The 20606-nt window shown below is 44.6% G+C and overlaps 1 protein-coding gene across 1 annotated transcript; it reads right to left on the reverse strand.

Moving 5' to 3' along the window:
- Positions 1-7494: 7494 nt before the first annotated feature.
- On the reverse strand, positions 7495-17479 carry LOC140486116 (large ribosomal subunit protein uL18m-like). The gene is made up of 4 exons (XM_072584767.1): positions 17395-17479; positions 17119-17293; positions 12556-12793; positions 7495-7667 (listed from the first exon to the last, which is right to left on the reverse strand). Exons 1-4 carry the CDS (start codon positions 17462-17464, stop codon positions 7503-7505), a joined length of 648 nt encoding a protein of 215 aa, XP_072440868.1. The 5' UTR covers positions 17465-17479; the 3' UTR covers positions 7495-7502.
- Between the last annotated feature and the right edge of the window lie 3127 nt (positions 17480-20606).

The raw sequence follows: 20606 nt of genomic DNA on the forward strand, positions 1-20606 counted from the left end.
ACATTAGCAGCATTCAAGAAGCACCTGGATGAAGACATGAATAAGAAGGGAATTGTAGGATACTGATCCTTAAATGAAGACAGTTTTAGTATGGAAGGGCAAAATGTGTTGGTAGGCCGAAGGGCCTGTTCCTGTGCAGACTTGTTCAGTTGGCATTTAGAGTTGCCTAGTGAAGCTGGTGTAGATACAGCTCCCTCTACGCTACAGCAAAAAGCCCAAGGTCTGTCTCTGCTGCTCAATTGTTCTGGTGTTCCTTTCTCCTGGTCTGGAAGAGAGATATTCCATGAGAAAAATCTGTTGCATTGAATTTGCCCTCGCCTAGGGTGTGTTTATGAGATGCTGCTATATTGGAATAGTCGATGATTAGTAATTAAACATATTATTTTATCAGGTTTTCCAATAGAGTTATGCCAATTCTTCTTTTGTATCATTTTATTTAACTGTATTATAACAATAAACATGTTTTGCTTAAAGCCCTATGTGGACCAATTGAATCACATCTGGAATGCAGTACCTTATACTTGCCTTCAAATAAGGTAGAAATTCGGGTCGAGGCTATCTCTTTGATATATTTTGAGGGGGTTTGGTCTGGTTCATAACAAATCGATATTCAGTCCTGAATACTAGGGAGAATGATGGTGCAACAGGGGGTGCAGCCGGAGATGATGCCTCAGTTGAGTTATCACTAGACTATTATCCCAGCTCAGTCTGGCCTGCCGACGGACACAGACATTTATGCTCAGTGTTCCTGGGTTTGGGTGTAAAGTATCCCAGATTCCCACTCAGTATCAGTGCAATGACTATACCTTGAATCCATTTATGGCAAAGATAAATAATACAGGACTTATTCAACTGGAGCAGGTCCCACCATCTGATCGAGCCAAGTACCCACTATCTGTGTCTCAGAGAATTCTCCGCTCAGACTAGTGGGGTCATTACACAAGTGAAAATGCACAAACTGATAGTGAGAATGCTACTGTTCTACATTGGTGATTGGTTCATCAACAAGTCACAAACATTCTGCATTTCTGGTATCAACAGGAGAATATATAATGGAAATTAAAGTCTATGTACTTGTTACAGATTTGAGCATTAAATAAAATCACTTCTGTGACCTCTAAATAGGAGTTAAAAATCACACAACACTAGGTTATAGTCCAACAGGTTTATTTAGAAGCACTAGGTTGCGGAGAATAAGGTTGTAAGACACAGTTTATAGCAAAAGTTTACAGTGTGATGTAACTGAAATTATATATTGAAAAAGACCCAGACGTTTGTTAAGTCTGTCATCTGTTAGATTGACCATGTTAGTTTCACTTATTTCATATGTAAATTGCAAAACCTTTTTTAAAAAGTTACATTCTCAAGTGCACTTTAACAACTGGTGTCATGTCGGCCCAGATAAGGTCTTGAAGGTGTTAACTCCCTGTGAGGCTGTCTGTGCCACAATGGTCAAACTGATTCTAATCTAAAAAACATATTTACAGAATCTTACATGGATTCACGCAGTGTTTGAGAAAAGTAAAATGTAATTCTACAAGTACAACTTCACCCCACAAACTTATATGTGTATGTGTGCATGTGGTGGGTGGGGTGGGGGGCGGGTTATGAGTGTCTCTGGGAGGGTGTGTGTATCCAAATCACTCTAAACATGAGATTATGAAAGCACTAAACATGCTGAAGAATATAGAGACTGATGAATGCATTTGTTGTTAGCTGTAGTCATGTGTGTTTGTTCCTGTGATTTATGCTTGGGAATGTCTCCGAATTGTTAACACTTTGAACCATCACATACCATTGTTGCCTGCATTTCCCTTTGCTGGGCACTTGCACAAAACACACACACACACAGTCTCATGTGTATTTCCCTTTGTGTGAATATCACCATGACCATAGTGTATTTCTGTCCCACGTCTCTTCAAATACAACAGAGCTCCTAACACTAATGAGAGCCTGATATTTCATTTCTTGAACAAATTTGTGCTGATTTGTCTTATAAACTTGCTTTCTGCTGCTTTAAGTTTGAAGCTGCAGCTTTTTGCCTGGTATGACATCCAGCTTTCTGATTCTTGTTGGAGGAGGATTCATCTGAAGTAAGTGAAGTATTCCATCACTGTGTTGACTTACACCTTGTAGATGTGGGAAAGAGTTTGTGGATTTAAGAGGCAAATACTTACTCACACACAAATATCTGAAGGATTCTATCAAAAATAAGAAATCTACATACTAAAAATTAAAATAAAAAGCCTTATAATAAGATATTGAATCACAGATTAAAAGTAATGTCCCAGAATCCAGCATTTCTATTCTTGAGCATGTTGTTTCACAACAGCAGTGAGGGCAGTATTGTTCAATATGGAGATGTGAGGAAATGATGGTATATTGATATTCTCACCACATCAATACTCTCGAACCCTACATTAATGCTTTGGGGACATGGGTTCAAATCCCACCATGGTAGATGGCATAATATAAATTCAGTAAAAATCTGGAATAAAAAGCAAGTCCAAAATCAACCATGTAAATAATGCTGATTGTCATATAAATCAAACACGTCTGGTTCACTTATTTAGTAATGATTTGGAAATGCCAGTGTTGGACTGGGGTGTATAAAATTAAAAATCACACAACACCAGGTTATAGTCCAACAGGTTTAACTGGAAGCACTAGCTTTCGGAGCACTGCTCCTTCATCAGGTTTATTTCATAGTCATCCTTATCTAGCCTGGCCTACAAGTCACTAACGACCCACTGCAATGTAGCTGACTCATAACTACCCTATGGGCCTAGTCAGTAACATTTACACTCCCTGTAAAGGAATATAAATCTTATACCTCCTAGCTTCTGGAGTAGAGTCAATGAGGGGCCACTTGTGGTGCAGTGTGAGTGTCCTCCCTCAAAGGCAGAAAACCCAAGTTTAAGTCCTCACTACTCCAAAGCTATGTCATAACATTACATTACCTACAGGGTGGAAACAAGCTATTTGGCCCAACAAGTCCACACCGACCCACCGAAGCACAACCCACCCAGACCCATTCCCCTACATTTACCCCTTCACCTAACACTACGGGCAATTTAGCATGGCCAATTCACCTAACCTGCACATTTTTGGATTGCGGGAGGAAACTGGAGCATCCGGAGGAAACCCACGCAGACACGGGGAGAATGTGCAAACTCCACACAGAGAGTCACCTGAGACGGGAATCGAACCCAGGTCTGCTGGCTCTGTGAGGCAGCAGTGCTAACCACTGTGCCACCCATTTTCTGTGTTCTTCCCACTTGATATTTGTGTGTTTGCTGAGGTAGGTGGTAACATTTCTGGTAATGTTTCTTCGTGGTTGGAATATGGGATCTGACTCGAAATGTTTGTTAATGGAATGCCAGGTTGAGTGCCAGACCTTCAGGAATTTCTGTGCATTTCTTTGCCATACGTCAAGGACATTTCTGAAACAAACACCAGACTACTCTGACCCCTAGGTATTATGGTAGCCCACAAATCAGCAATTACGCTACAACAGCTACTGATGAGCATAAAGGATCCCATACCTGCAACTAACAGAATCAACATTATATACAAAATACCATGGAAAGATTGCCACAAAAGGCACACTGGAAAAAAACTAGCCATCAGGATACATGAACACCAACTAGCCACCAAGATATATGATCAACTATCACTTGTGTCCATACACATGGACAAAGAAGGAGACCAATTTGACTGGGACACACGTACCTATCCACGGACAAGCTAAAGACATGCATGGGAATCCCTGGAGGCCTGGCACCAAACCTAGAACTCCATGAACAAACATGTAGAATTATACCCCATACACCAACAACTAAGAAACAAAACCAGATATGAAACAACCCACCTCAGCAAACCGGAAGACATAAATAACAACCAGGACAGAACACCAACGCTTCACGGGAGATGGACTGATTATGTTACCTAATGCGGTGTTGAAAAGTCTGCAAACAAACTTTCCAACAAGCAAGTCAACAACCTCTGATCCAAATCGTTTTGATGAACAGCAGTGGACCCAGCACTGAAACTTGCTGAACACCACTGGTTACCGGCCTCCAGTCTAAAAACAACTCTACAATCTTCCTCTGTTTTCTATTGTCAAGCTAATTTTGTATCCAATTGTATCCCATGTGATCTAACTATACTAATTAGTCTACCATGTAGAACATTATCAAAGGTTTTACTAAAGTCTATGTCAACAACATCTAATGCTCTACCTTTATTAATCCTTTTAATTACGTCCTCAAAAACCTCAATCAAATTGATGGGACACAATTTCCCAATCACAAAACCATACTGACTATCCTTAATCTGTCTTTACCTCTCCAAATGAAATGTATTTTATAATTTTATTTTTATAAATATGATATTTTATAATCTCTTCAACAACTGGCTCGAAGGTAGAAGATAGTGTGCTGACGCATGATTGCCTTCAGATTGGGGGCCTGTGACCAGCAGTGTGCCACAAGGATCGGTGCTGGGTTCATTGCTTTGTGTCATTTATATAAATAATATGGATGTGAAGTGTCGTTAGTCAGTTTGCAGATGACCACAGAATTGGAGGTGTAGTGGACAGCGAAGAAGGTTACCTCAGATTACAACAGGATCTTGACCAGATGGGCCAATGGGCTTAGGAGTGGCAGATGGAGTTTAATTTAGATAAATGTGAGGTGCAGCATTTAGGAAAGGCAAATCAGGGCAGGACTTGTATACTTAACACTAAGGTCCTGGGGAGTGCTGCTGAACAAACAGACCTTGGAGTGAAGGTTCATAGTTCTTTGAAAGTGGAGTCGCAGGTAGATAGGATAGTGAAGGTGGTGTTTGGTCAGAGCATTGAGTAAAGGAGTTGGGAGATCATGTTGTGGCTGTACAGGACCTTGGTTAGGCCACTTTTGGGATACGGTGTGCAATTTTGCTCTTCCTGCTATAAGATGGATGTTGTGAAACTTGAAAGGGTTCTGAAAAGACTTACAAGGATTTTGCTAGGGTTAGAGAGTTTGAGCAAAAGGGAAAGGCTGAATGGGTGGGGCAATTTTCATTGGAGTATCTGAGGCTGAGGGGTGACCTTATAGAGGTTTATAAAATCATGCAGGGGCATGGATAGGACAAATAGACAAGGTCTTTTCCCTGAGATGGGGGAGCTCCAGAATTAGAGGGCATAGGTTGAGGGTGAGAGGGGAGATATTTAAAAGGGACCTAAGAGGCAACTTTTCCACATAGAGGGTGGTGCATGTATGGAATATGCTGCCAGAGGAAGTGGTGGAAGCTGGTACGATTACAACATTAAAAGGCACAGGATGAGCACAGGAATAGGAGGCATCTAGATGGATCTGGGCCAAGTGCTGGCAAATAGAACTAGATTAGTTTAGGATATCTGGTCAGCATGGATGAGTTGGACCGAAGGGTCGGTTTCTGTGCTGTACATCTCTATGACTCTATAACTCCATGTGGCACCGATGACAGATTCACTGGTCTATAGTTCCCTGGCTTCTCCTTAGAGCCTTTCTTTAAATAAAGGCACATTAATCGACCTGCAGTCCTCTAGTGCCCCATAGATATCTATGGTAGGGGGCCCACAATTTCTTCTCTGTCTATCCACAACGTCCTGGGATACAGTTGATCAGGTCCCAGAGATTTATCCACCTTTATGTGTTTTTAAGATCTCCAGCACCTCCTCTTCTGTAATGTGGATTGTTTTCAAAACATCAATATTTATTCTCAGTTCTCTCGCCTTCATGTTTCTCCACAGTAAAAACTGGCACAAAATTTAGTATGCCTGCCATCATCTGTGGTTCCACACAAAGATAACCTCATCCATCTTTAAGGTGCCTTATTTTTTCCTTAGCTGCTCTTAACATATGTGTTGAATCTCTGGATTATTGTTAACCTTATCTGCCATGGCTATCTCATCTCCTTTTGTCCCCTGATTTCCCTCTTAATAATGGACCTATCTATCTCTCTTGAAATACTCTTCAAAGGATTCACTTGATCCCAGTTGTCTATACCTAACATATGCCTCCTTATACTTGTTCAAACAGAGCCTCAATGAAGGCAGCATTTGGTATACATGCCGTTATTGCATAGTGCATTGAGTATAGAGTTTGGGAGGTCATGTTGCAGCTGTACAGGACATTTGTTAGGCCATTATTAAAATACTGTGCGCAATTCTGGCCTCCCTGCTATGAGAAGGATGTTGTGAAATTTGTAAGGGTTTAGGAAAGTTTTACAAGGATGTTGCCAGGATTGGAAGATTTGAGCTATAAGGAGAGGTGGAATACACTGGGGCTATTTTCCCTGGAGGCTGAGGGGTGACCTTACAGAGGTTTATAAAATCATGAGGGGCATGAATAGGGTAAATACACAAGGTACTTTCCTCGGGTTGGGCGAGTCAAAAGCTTGAGGGCACAGGTTTAGTATGAGAGGGGAAAGATTTAAAAGGGGCAGTTTTTTCACGCAGAGGGTGGTGCATGTATGGAATGAGCTGCCTGAGAAATTGTTGGAGACTAGTACAATTACAACACTTAAAAGGCCTCTGGATGGGTATATGAATAAGAAGGGTTTAGAGGGATATGGGCCAAGTGCTGGTGAATGGGACTAGATTAATTTAGGGTATCTGGTTGGCATAGACGAGTTGGACCGAAGTCTGTGCTGTATGTCTCTGCGACTTTATGTCTTCATCCACTGTACTCGCATTTACCAGCTTTACTCTAACAGGAACATAATGGTGTCCAGAAAGAAAATCACTGCCAAGGTGCTGCAGGGATTAAAATCCCAAATTTGTGATGATTTTTGCATCCCCAGGATTAAGAGGCGATTAGTGAAATCTCTCATTTTCTGGAACAGTCTCAGTGGAATGGAATTTTTTTTAGTCACTTGTGGGACATGAGCATCACTAGCTGGCCAGCATTTATCACCAGTGCCCAGTGGCTCTTGAGAAGTTGGTGATGAGCTGCCTTCCTGAATTGCTGTAGTCCATGAGATATAGGTTGACCCCTCAGGGAGGGAATTCCATGATTTTGAACCAGCGACGGTGTAGGAATGGCAATATATTTCCAAGTCAGGATGGCGAGTGTCTTGGAGTGGAACTTGAGGGGTTGGGGTTCCATGTATCTGCTGCCCTTGTCCTTCTAAATGGAAATGGTCATGGATGCTTAGCTATCTACTAATCTGTCTCTTCACCTTCAGGGATCTGTGGGCAAGACCCCTGTTCCTCTGAGTTTCCTAGTGTCCTATCATTCACTGAGTACTCCCCTTGTCTTGTAACACAGGAACAGGAGATCATTCAGTTCCTCAATCCTGTTACACAGGAATAGGAAGGAGACCAGTCAGTCCCCCAGCAGATAAGATCAGTGAGCTCAGAATAAACCTTGGCTGATGGGAGGGAGATGGAGCAATCTGGGACCATCTTGCTGTGTGTGAAGCCTGCACCTTCACCCCGCATCCCTTATGACAACCCGTGAAAAGAATGAGTTCTGAAGTCAGACAGAATCTTTTGCTTTATTTAGGAATCGAAAGGAACTTGTTGCGATGCCTTTGCCCCATCTCACCTTCGGTCCCAAATTCCCATGCATCGACTGGTACACTCTCCGTGGTTCGCTGAGGATCAGCCCACTGTCTTTTAGCGCAGAGCGGAATCGCTGGACCTACAGAGCACAGAGAGATGGAGATGAGATGAGTTTGTTTGCTGATAGCCCCTTGCTGCCCTCCCTCTCTCTATCCCACAGGGTAACTGTCCCTTCTCTGCCCAATCCTGAGGCAGTGATTCTTCTCCTCCAGTCAAATCTACCCTCTTCTTCTGTAATACCTCTCCCAGACAACTATCCCTATGGGATTGTGATTCCTACCTCAATCGATGAGCCTAAAAAAATTCTGATTGTTTCCTCCTCCCCCACAAACTTTCTTTCATTATTCCAGGGTTTTGTGATTGCTATTTGGACTGACAAACTCCCATTTTTATCCCAGGTTAAAACTCAGTTTAGAAGATTGCGATACTGCAGACTTGAACTGTTTCCTGAGATGTAAGGGACAAGGAGAAGTTGTTATGAAGGAATTAAAGGCAACATTCCAATTAACCATACCTGGGAGAAAAAGGAGTCAAAGCAACATAAATAACCCGTTTCCAGGGTTAGCAAAGTTAATTGTTTGACAACCAGCTGTCTTGTGACTAATAGGTAATTAATATTCCCTGCATGAGGGATGTACTGAAGTGAAGGGGTTACTGGCACAACATGCAATGTTTTGAATAGAAAGTTGGCATCAAGTGTAACAAGGAACAGAAAAGCTACTCCCAATAAGAAGGCAATCCAAAGACTTGAATACTCCAGAATCAATATTGTGGATGAACAAATCTAAAGGAGCATCAATCATGTCACATCACAAGGCAGAAAATTCTAGAAGATTTCAGATTCAGGATTCCTCAGCAGCAGAACTCTGAAGAACGGTATTGTACAAGGATGATACCCTGGACATCCAAAGCCAGACATTGTAGGTCGTAATCGTAGCTAAATTCCACCATGAATCAGGTAATACCCAAGCTGGATTGTGAGGCCTAACTCGCTGACCGGAGGTCCTTATTTTGGCTGCCACGTGCAATAAAGATTAAGTACAGACTAACCTCAATTATCCGTATTTTGGATTATCCGAACAAGGTCTCAAGGTCTAATAAAAATATTACATCAAAGAGGTAGGTGAATTTGGATTGCCTGTACTGAAGAACATGTGAAAACACTGGCAAAATCAAAGAAACACAATCACCTCAAGCAACAATGAGTGGAGTTTTTGGTTTCACGTAAGGATTAGTTACACAGTCCTTTTCAAACGTGTGCTTTATTTCCGTCACTTTACTGGGCAGTTCTTGAAATAAATTGCCGAGAAAGTAAACATGCGCAAGGCAGTGCTTCTGATTTCCTACTGTGACACTGAGTTCACAGAAACTTGATAAATGCTCTTGTGATTGTAGAAGCTGTTCAGGACCTTGCTTAATGCAGGGATTTCATATATTTATGTGATGTTAAGGGTTTAAGTCCTTCTCAGTTTAACCTGCAATTTGCAGAATGCAAAGATTAGTTTGTTCAAATAGCAGACTCATCAAAATTATTGATTTAAACAAACTGTCTGGTAGAGCACTGCGTTCCGGACGAAAAGGTGCTCGCCCAACTCATTCAGATAATAGAGGTTCCTCTGTTTTAAGACTGGATTGTCTTGGAGATTCCTGAGTAAGTAGCCAAATTAAAGGTAGCTTGTGGTAATTCACCCACAAGATCTAATTGAAGTTTGTAAGATGCTAAAGGAGATTAACAAAGTAGACGCAGAGAAGATGTTTCCCCTTGTGGGGCAATGTAGGTTAAGAGGCTGAAAGATTTGGGAGGATGCACTGCAACATTGAGTCAAAGTTAAAATCAGATCGGCCATGACCTTATTGAACGGCAGAGTAAGCTGGAGGAGCTGAGTGGCTTCCTTACGGTCCTCGTTCATATGAGAGGTCATCGTTTTAGGCTTAACATGTGGCACGTTTAATAACAGACATGACGAGGGTTGGTACCTGGGACTTCGATGTTGTGGCCATTACAGAGACGTGGGTAGAACAGGGACAGAAATGGCTGTTGCAGGTTCCAGGGTTTAAATGTTTTAGTAGGGTCAGAGATGGGGGTAAAAGAGGGGGAGGTGTGGCATTGCTTGTCAAGGATAATATTACAGCAGTAGAAAGGGTGATGGAGGAAGACTTGCCATCTGAGGTAGTGTGGGCGGAGGTTAGAAATAGGAAAGGTGAGGTCACCCTGTTCGGAGTTTTCTACAGGCCTCCTAATAGTCCGAGAGAAGTAGAGGAAAGTATTGCCAGGATGATTCAGGAGAAGAGTGAAAGTAGCAGGGTGGTTGTTATGGGGGACTTTAACTTCCCAGATATTGACTGGGAAAGCTATAGCTCGAGTTCGTTAGATGGGTCGGTGTTTGTCCAATGTGTGCAGGAGGGTTTCCTGACACAATATGTAGACAGGCCAACAAGAGGTGAGGCTATACTGGATTTGGTTCTAGGTAATGAACCAGGCCAGGTGTTAGACTTGGAGGTAGGTGAGCACTTTGGGGGCAGTGACCACAACTCGGTGACTTTTACTCTAGTGATGGAGAGGGATAAGTGTGCACTGCAGGCCAACAGTTATAGCTGGGGGCAGGGAAATTATGATGCGGTGAGGCATGACTTAGGATGCGTGGATTGGAAAAATAGGCTTCAAGGGAAGAACACAAATGATATGTGGAGATTGTTCAAGGAACAGCTAATGGGTGTCCTTGATAAGTATGTACCAGTCAGGCAGGGAGGAAAGGGTCTTGTGAGGGAGCCGTGGTTTAATAAGGAATTGGAATCCCTTGTGAAAGGGAAGAGGGCGGCCTATGTAAAGATGAGGCGTGAAGGTTCAGTTGGGGCGATTGAGAGTTATAAGGTAGCCAAGAAGGATCTAAAGACAGAGCTAAGAGCAGCGAGAAGGGGTAATGAAAAGTCCTTAGTTGGTAGGATTAGGGAAAACCCAAAGGCTTTCTACAGGTATGTCAGGAATAAAAGGATGACTAGGGTAGGTATCGGTCCAGTCAAGGATAGTAGTGGGAAGTTGTGTGTGTGGAGGTGGAGGAGATTGGTGAGACACTGAATCAAAACTTTTCGTCAGTTTTCACTCAGGAACAGGACATTTTTGCCGATGTGAATATTGAGTCACAAGTGATTAGAATGGATGGCCTTGAGGTACGTAGGGAAGAGGTCTGGGGAATACTGGAAAGGATGAAAATAGATAAGTCCCCTGGGCCTGATGACATTTATCCTAGGATCCTCTGGGAAGCTAGGGAGGAGATAGCGGATCCATTGGCCTTGATTTTTATGTCGTCGTTGTCTACGGGAATAGTGCCAGAAGACTGGAGGATAGCAAATGTGGTCCCCTTGTTCAAGAAGGGGAGCAGGGATAGCCCGAGTAACTATAGGCCAGTGAGTCTCACTTCTGTTGTGGGCAAAGTCTTAGAGAGAATTGTAAGGGATAGGATTTAATGAACATCTGGATAGGAATAATGTGATCAAGGATAGTCAGCATGGTTTTGTGAAGGGCAGGTCGTGCCTCACAAACCTTATTGAATTCTTTGAGAAGGTGACCAAGGAAGTGGACGAGGGTAAAGCAGTAGATGTGGTGTATATGGATTTTAGCAAGGCGTTCGATAAAGTATCCCATGGCAGGCTAATGCAAAAACTACGGAGATATGGCATTAAGGGTACATTAGAGGCTTGGATTAGGAATTGGCTGGCTGGAAGGAGACAGAGGGTAGTAGTTGATGGTATAGTTCATCTTGGAGCGCAGTTACTAGCGGTGTTCCAGAAGGATCTGTTTTGGGACCATTGCTGTTTGTCATTTTTATAAATTACCTGGAGGAGGGGCTTGAAGGCTGGGTGAGCAAGTTTGCGGATGACACAAAAGTCTGTGGAGTTGGGGACAGCGAAGAAGGATGTGGCAGGTTACAGCGCGATATAGATAAGTTGCAGAGCTGGGCAGTAAGGTGGCAAATGGAATTCAATGTAGCTAAGCGTGAAGTCATTCACTTTGGTAGGAGTAACAAGAAGATGGATTACTGGGCTAATGGTAGACTACTTGGTAGTGTGGATGAGCAGAGGGATCTTGGTGTCCATGTACACAGATCTTTGAAAGTTGCCACCCAGGTAAATAGTGCTGTGATGAAGGCATATGGTGTACTGGGCTTTATTGGTAGAGGAATTGAGTTCCGGAGTCCTGAGGTCATGTTGCAGTTGTATAAGACTCTGGTGTGGCCTCATCTGGAGTATTGTGTGCAGTTTTGGTCGCCATACTATAGGAAGGATGTGGAGGCATTGGAACGAGTGCAGAGAAGGTTAACCAGGATGTTGCCTGGCATGGTAGGAAGATCATATGAGGAAAGGCTGAGGCACTTGGGACTTTTCTCATTGGAGAAAAGAAGGTTTAGGGGAGATTTGATAGAGGTGTACAAGATGATTAGGGGTTTAGATAGGGTTGACAGTGAGAACCTTTTTCCGTGTATGGAGTCAGCTGTTACTAGGGGACACAGCTTTAAATTAAGGGGTGGTAGGTATAGGACAGATGTTAGGGGTAGATTTTTTACTCAGCGGGTTGTGAATTCATGGAATGCCCTGCCAGTAGCAGTGGTGGACTCTCCCTCTTTATGGTCATTTAAGCGGGCATTGGACAAACATATGGAGGTTATTGGGCTAGTGTAGGTTAGGTAGGCTTCGGTCGGCGCAACATCGAGGGCCGAAGGGCCTGTACTGCGCTGTATTTTTCTATGTTCTATGTTCTCATAAGGGGATTTGCTTCTCCAGAGTGTGATAGTCACTGAATAAATTTGAGGTGGTAGACAATTCTTTAGTCAGTAATGGTTTCAAGACAGTGGGCAGGACTGTGGAGTTGAGGCCGGATGCAATCAGCCACAATCCTGTTTAAGTGAGTCACCCATCTTTCCTCCTAAACTAATCAGGACCCTCATTCTCTTAAAGTTCTCGGGACTTACCGACTCTGCCCAGTATTCCCAAGGGATAGCCCGGAATTGGAGGTAGCCGATCCCGGCCTCAAGGCAGCGTTGAGCTAGCACACGGCCCACAGTCTCGGCTGCAGTGACGTCCCGGGTGCTGTATAGGTGCTTCTTGATGGACCACTCTTGGGTCGAAGCTGAGATGACCACCTCGCCCTGACTGCTTGCTGCCTCCACACAGGCTGTGACGTGCCTCTGGCTCTTCCTGAAACGCAACCTGGCATCAAGCAGTAGAGAGACAGAAAAATCAATGACAAAGGAAATGAGAGATATCAGCAGCAAATCATCCTCTGAGGCACCACTTACCACAACTGCACTCCCCTGCCTTCTTCAATTGTCTTTGTCACTTCATCAAAAACTCAATTAAGTTGGTGAGATACCATTTCTCATGCACAAAACCATGTTGACTATCCCTAATAAGTCCTTGGCTTTCCAAATGCACATAGATCCTATCCCTCACAATCCCCTCCAACAACTTACCCACCACTGACATCAGTTCCCTGGCTTTTGCTTACCACCTTTCTTAAATAATCACACCACATTAGCCACCCTCCAATCTACTGGCACTTCATTCGTGGCTATCGATGATACAAATATATCAGCAAGGGACCCAAAAATCACTTCCCATACTTCTGAGGCGTTAGATAAAGTCCTTGGGATTACAGGAATGAAATGGGATCAGGGAACCGAGTTGGCTGATCAGCCATGATCACATGGATTGTTAAAAGGGGTAAACAGCCTCCTCCTTTGCTTATACTGTATGTTTCTATGAGCCCTGTGTGACCTTATTTCTAAGTCAATGAATGCGAACATGGCGCTACAGCTAGCAGTTTGGAAAACAAGTAGTCCTTTGGCCTTTTTATGAGTAGTAGTGAGTCCAGCCGTTAAACTGTCTTCCATTTTCTTCCACGCAATTTTGGTGAGATGGAATATTCCATCTAGTTTTGACATTCCTGATAAAGGGCTTACCCCCGGAACGTCGACTCTCCTGCTCCTCGGATGCTGCATGACCTGCCATGTTTTTCCAGCGCCACACTTTTCGACTCTAGTTTTGAGGCACAGTCTCAGAATAAAAGGGAAGCATGAGGAGGAATTTCTTCTCTCAGAGGGGAGTGAATCTGCGGAACTCTTGACCACAGAGGGCGGTCGAGGCTGAGTCATTAATTATATTGAAGGCTGCGATGAGATTTTTAATCTGGAAGGGATCAAAGATTATAAAGAGAGACAGGAGAGTGGAGGTGATAATTGCCAAATCAGCCATGACCCCATCGGACAAAAGAGTACATTCAATTGGCTGACCTCTGTTCCAACATCATATGGACTGTCAGGTAGATACTGCGGTTACTCAGGGAACACAGCAACTAACGTGCAGACAGCAAGAACTGACTAACAGCACTGTGATATCGGGCTGATTGCCTGTTTTCACCAACTGGACACAAGTTTTAAAGATTCAGATTGGCATTCACAGTGCTTCTTCCAAGGAGGTCACGAAATCTTTAATATGGACTTCAGACAGCAATCAGCCAGTTAGATGTCACAGAGGGACACAGTCTGGCACTCCCTCAGCACTGACCCTCCAACAGTGTGCTACTCCAGTACAACAGTTCTCACATCAGCCCAGATACCAGTGGTTAGATTTCTGCTCTCCCATCTAACCCAGAATCTCGGAAGTCTGAGACAAGAGGACTATTCACTGAAGAATTTTCACATTCACTCGGCCAGAGGCAGAACTCAGGGACAAAGAGCTGACAGCCACTGGCAATGGAAACGGGAAATTGGCAGAAACTGACACAGCAGTGAACCTGCACAGTTACTGCCTTTGCTGTTTGAATTCGTGAATCACTGGACATTGGAATACATCTGGGAAAACAAACAAGTGAAATTCACAACTAATCTTGGAGGAACCTGTTTGGGAGAGGGGACAGCACAGAAACAGGTAAGTGGATATTTTAAGCATGGCCTTACAGTAAATCTGCAGTTGTGAGTAGAGTTGGTGTTTTATTATGTTTTTTTGAGATATGCCTCTTGATTAAACTTAAAATATACGCCACAAGTATTAATTTAACCTGGAGCAGTGTTTTGTAGAGGAATAAGACAGTGCTATTTTCTGTGTCTGTAAACTAAAAGCAAAAATGGCCTTTAGTAGAGTGATATGCTCTTCTTGTCGGATGTAGGAGTTCAGGGAGAGTTTAAGGGTTACTGAGGACTATATCTGCAATATATGCCGTTGATTAAGAATCCTTTCAAATTGAATGGAACAGTTGGAGAGACAGTTCGAGGTAATGAGGAATTTACAAGAGCAGGGAGACATGAAGGATGGCAGTTATAGGAAGAGGGAAAAGATGCAGATCCAGTCACATGGATTGGTTAACTCCAGGAAAGGTAAGAGAGGTAGACAGTTGGTGCAGGAGTCTTCTGTGGCTATCCCCATTTCAAATAAGTATGCTGTTTTGGAACATGTGGGGTTGATGATTCTCAGGGAAACGTAGCAAACAGCCAAGATTCTGGTACTGAGACCAGTTCTAATGCAATGACAGGTACATCAGGTTCCAAGAGATCGATTGAATTTGAGGACTGTCTAGAATTTGAGGACAGATGGTCCTGTGGCCAGCAGCATAAAATCAGAATGGTGTGTTGCATTCCTGGTGCCAGAGTCAAGGATGTCTCAGAGGGGATGCAGAATGTTCTCAAGTGGAAGAGGGGCCAGCAGGAGGTCATTGGAACCAATGACATAGGAAGGGAAAAGATTGAGATTCTGAAAGGAGATTACAGGGAGTTAGGCAGGAATTTAAAAAGGAGGCCCATGAGAGTACTAATATCTGGATTACTCCTGGTGCTATCAGCTAGTGAGGGCAGGAATAGGAGGATAGAGCAGATGAATGCATGGCTGAGGAGCAGGTGCACGGGAGAAGGATTCAAAATTTTGGATCATTGGAAGCTCTTTTGGGGTAGAGGTGACCTGCACAAGAAGGATGGATTGTACCTAAATTGGAAGAGGACTAATATACTGGCAGGGAGATTTGTTAGAGCTGCTTGGGAGGATTTAAACTAGTATGATGGGGGTGTGGGACCCAGGGAGATAGTGAGGAAAGAGATCAATCTGAGACTGGTACAGTTGAGAACAAAGGCGAGTCAAACAGTAAGGGCAGGCAGGAACAAAGCAGAGAACAGAGTAGGACTGATAAATTAAACTGCATTTATTTCAATGCAAGAGGCCTAACAGGGAAGGCAGATGAACTGAGGGCATGGTTAGGAACATGGGACTGGGATATCATAACAATTAGAGAAACATAGCTCAGGGATGGACAGAACTGGCAGCTTAATGTTCCAGGATACAAATGCTAGGAAGGATAGAAAGAGAGGCAACAGAGGAGGGGGAGTGGCGTTTTTGATAAGGGATAGCATTACTGCTGTACTGAAGGAGGATATTCTCGAAAATACATCCAGGGAAGTTATTTGGGTGGAACTGAAATAAGAAAGGGCTTGTTGGGCTTGTATTATAGACTCCCTCATAGCCAGAGAGAAATTGAGAAACAAATTTGTAAGGAGATCTCAGAACTAGAGCAATAAGCTTAGGGTGAGAGGGGAAGACATAAAAGAGACCTAAGGGGCAACTTTTTCACACAGAGGGTGGTGCGTGTATGAAATGAGCTGCCAGAGGAAGTGGTGCAGGCTGGTACAATTACAACATTTAAAAGGCAATGAATGGGTATACGAATAGGAATGGTTTGGAGGGATATGGGCCAGGTGCTGAGAGGTGCCAGACTGGGTTGAGATATCTGGTCGGTATGGACAAGTTGGACTGTTCCCATGCTGTACATCTCTATGACTCTTTGACTTGCTATCTGAATGCTCATCATTTGGAGATGCCACTGCTGGACTGAGGTGTACAAAGTTAAAAATCACATAACACCAGGTTATAGTCCAACAGGTTTAATTGGAAGCACACTAGCTTTCGGAGTGCCGCTCCATCATCACAACCACCTGAAGAAGGACGAGCGGCACTCCGAAAGATAGTGCTCCCAATTAAACCTGTTGGAACTATAACCGGGTGTTGTGTGATTTTTAACTTTGTATCGGAATGCTGTTGACAAACTGAGGGCAGAAGCTGGAAGAGGGGGAAGAAGACAGATACATTCAAGGGCAAAGCGAAGGAAGATGGAGTGGATTTTTCCCGCTACAGGTGTACAAGTTAATGAGAGGCTTAGATAGAGTAGGTAGCCAGAGACTTCCCCACCCCCCACCCCCGGGCAGAAATGGGTGACACAAGAGGTCATAATTTTAAGGTGACTGCAGGAAGGTATCGGGGCGATGTGAGAGGTAGGTTCATTATTCAGAGAGCGGTGGGTGTGTGGAATGCACTGCCAGCGGTGGTAGAAAAGTCAGAGACATTAGGGACATTTAAGCAACTGCTGGACAAGCACATGGACGGCAGTAATTTGCAGGGGGTGTAGATGTGGTTGATGTTAGATAAATGCTCAGGACAACATGGTGGGCCGAAGGGCCTGTACTGTTCTGTCCCATGTGGTGTCCGGTGCTCACCGGTGCCAGTAGCTGCCCCTCGGCCAGGTGCTCTGCCAGCCGTTGTCCTTCCTCGCCAGCGCCAGACGCTCCAGGTTCCGGGGGTTGCGGTTCACAAATCGCGGCGAGACCGTCTCGTTCTCTCGCGTGTCCGGGGCGATCGAGGCTTCAGCCGAGGCCGACATCAACCGCCAACCTTCAGGCCCAGAGAGAGAGACGGGGTTAATGCAGGGGCACATGGGTCATCACTGCTGACAATGGCCGGGTGACAGGGGCATGACTCTGCCCACCCCGTACCTGTTCGAGCGGGAGGCGGCAACCCCACTCGCTCCAGCTGCAACCCGAGAGCGACCGCCACCGCCGCCATTGCGCTGAGAACCCCGCCCCCTGACGTCACTACGGGATACGTAGCCCCGCCCCTCGACCTCACTCCCAGACACTCAGCACTGTCCCCTGAAGCCTCGCCCTCCGCCCATGGACACCAAGCCCCGCCCACTTATTCCCCGCCCCGGCAACTAAGCCCCGCCCCCTTACGCCTCACCCGGTTTGGCAACCCACGCCCCCTGGCAACCAAGCCCCGCCCCCCTGGACATCCTCCCCGGACACCTCGCCTGGCCTCCGACGCCTCTCCTGGATACCGCGCCCCGCCCACTGACGTCTCTTCCCCAATATCAAGCCCCGCCCCACCCGGAGACCCATCCCCGTCGTCCCCTGACACCATTGACTAGTCACTAGCCCCGCCCCCTGACCGCTCAGCCGGAAGCTGGCCCTCACGGCAGTGACGGAACCGTCGCAGTGGGCGGGGCTTCCGTTCGCATCCTTCATTTGATTGGCGTTTGGATGAAGTCCCATCTCCAATCCACACCCCATCCCCTTCCCTCCCAACTATCCTCCAATCTGTCCCCATTCCACACATCATCCTCAATCTCTCATAACTGGCCTCATCCCCTGCTGTTATTAGACTGCTGCAAGGATCCCTCTCAGTTAAAATAATGTTGATATTGCTGTTGTTGAAACTGCTTTGTGCACCTTCTGTGCAGTGTAACGTGTATGCCTGGCTCTGCCCAGACACCCTCTGATCTATATGTCCTTGTTTGTTATGATCTCCATGTACTGCTCACAAAACAAAGCTGCACTTAGATTACGACAAAAAATACTGCAGGAGGCTGGAGGACACAGCAAGCCAGGCAGCATCAGGAGGTCTTGAAGAAGAGTTATACCCGAAACATCGACATCTCCACCTCCTGATGCTGCCTGGCTTGCTGTGTTCTTCCAGCCTCCTGCCTGTTTATTTCACTCTACTTGGGTACACGTGACTACAATAAATCAAGATGTGGAGGCACATTCTCTCCCAGTCAGGGAACACTTCAGCAGTCAGGGACATCCGGCCTCAGATCTTCAGGGGACTGTCCTCCAAGGCCGACTTCGGGATACGCAACATTGCACTGTGGCCGGGCAGAGGCTCATATAAGTTTGGTACCCATGAGGATAGCTTCAACCAGGATTTTGGGTTCATGCCACACTACAGGGGACCGCACTACACAATACCCACACACTGTTACATACTCACATGGACCCTATCATACACACACATACACCACCCACACTCACACCCATGTACACACTCTCTCACAGGCTTATTCTCCGTCATACTCATGCACACACTCTACCAAGAATGCACACACGCAAACACACCCTCTCACAAGCATTAACACTTACATGCACACACTCACAGTCTTTACCACACACCCACATAAAATCACTCAGAGTCTCTGAGACTTACATGCACGCACACACTCATGTAAGTCTATGGGGTGATTTTGCGTTTACAGTATTGTAATTGCAGATAGATTCTATTTTGTTCAAAAAGCACACAATTTGCAAGCAGTCAATGCAAGCAAGTCAATCCATGTAACATTTTACAAATTCCTACTTTGGAAATAGAACCAGTCTGGCTCAAGATTAAGATACAGACAGGCTCTAACTTCACACAGTTAATGCATTGTCTGAGCTGAAATGTCATCTCTTTTCTAATAAAGCCTGAAGTTATCTCAAGCATGTGACTTGAAAGAAGTTCTGGGATTTACATATTAATGAACTGAAACCTGCAGCCCATTCTAAAAGATGAAAGACTTAACAGCAATCTAGGTTTGTTCAACATATCATTTCAGTTGCATGACACTGTGATCTTTTTCTATAAAGTCTGTGTCTTATAGTCCTGCTCCACAGCTCCCTCATGAAGGAGCAGTGCTGTGAATGCTGGTACTTCCAAATAAACCTGTTGGACTACAACCTGGTGCCGTGTGATTTTTAACAATCTCCATCCCCTGTCTTCATCTTCCACACTATCACATAACTCATATCATCCCCATCCCTACACTGTTCCAAACCTCCACACCATCCTCATTCCACACACCATGTCCATCATTACTCTCACTTTCCCACAGCATTTCTCTCATCCCATTGGACAATCTCCACGTCAAGCAACACATTCATCCCAACTATTAGCCCCCATCGAATTGGCCATTCCCCTCATCCAAGGTAACTGTCTATAATTTTCAGTGAGGCCCCACATCATCTATCTACTCAGCCTTGTGTTCTGGCTCAGATTCCTCAACTTCTCCTCATATGACAACCCAGAACCATTCTTGTAGACCTTCTCTGTCACTTCCTTGGGTAACACATCCCTCCTTTGACACAGGGCTCATAGCTGCTCACAATGTAGAAAATGCCATCTGACCAGAACTTTGTACAGCCTCAACAGTTCACTTCTGCTCTTGTATTCTAGTCCATTCAAAACAAATGCAAACATTGCATTTGCCTTCCTAACTGTTCACTGAATCCACTTGATACCTCAAAAGATTTCTGAATTAAAACTCTGAAATACAGTATCCACATCCTTCATCCTGTGTCCTACTGCCCACCTCACCATCACTGCTATGTTATTGGCGAGTTTCCATGTTCATCACCAAACCTCCTCTGCACTATCTCCCACATCCTATTGGCCATTCCCAGAATCCAACATTACTGGCATCCCAATGGTCAGTTACCATGGCCATCATAGCACTCCATACCTAACCCACCATCACTCTAAACCCAGCATGCACATCTCCATGTCCAGTCTCCATGTACATTATCACTCTCTTTCTCACATATACCTCACCAACATTCCCATCCTATTGGCATTCATACCATCATTCCTCTGCCTGACCGCCCACATCATCACACCAACACCAATGGCCAATCACCATGTCCATTATTACTCTGACAGCTCACCATTGTTGCAAGCCCAGTCACTCATCTCCGGAGGCAGCATCATTCTGTCTTCTGTGATGATACTATGGCTTTATGTATTGTATTATGACACGGTGGTGAACTCCTCTGTTAATTAAACGAAACACCCAAAAAGGTTCACCTCACCTCATAATCTGTTAAAATATGAGTAATAGAGAACATCCAAATTCCACTATTTAGAGAAAATAACATTAATTTATTCCTTAACTCTAAAA

Source organism: Chiloscyllium punctatum, chromosome 15 (genome assembly GCF_047496795.1).
Source record: "Chiloscyllium punctatum isolate Juve2018m chromosome 15, sChiPun1.3, whole genome shotgun sequence".
NCBI classification, from domain to species: Eukaryota; Metazoa; Chordata; class Chondrichthyes; order Orectolobiformes; family Hemiscylliidae; genus Chiloscyllium; species Chiloscyllium punctatum.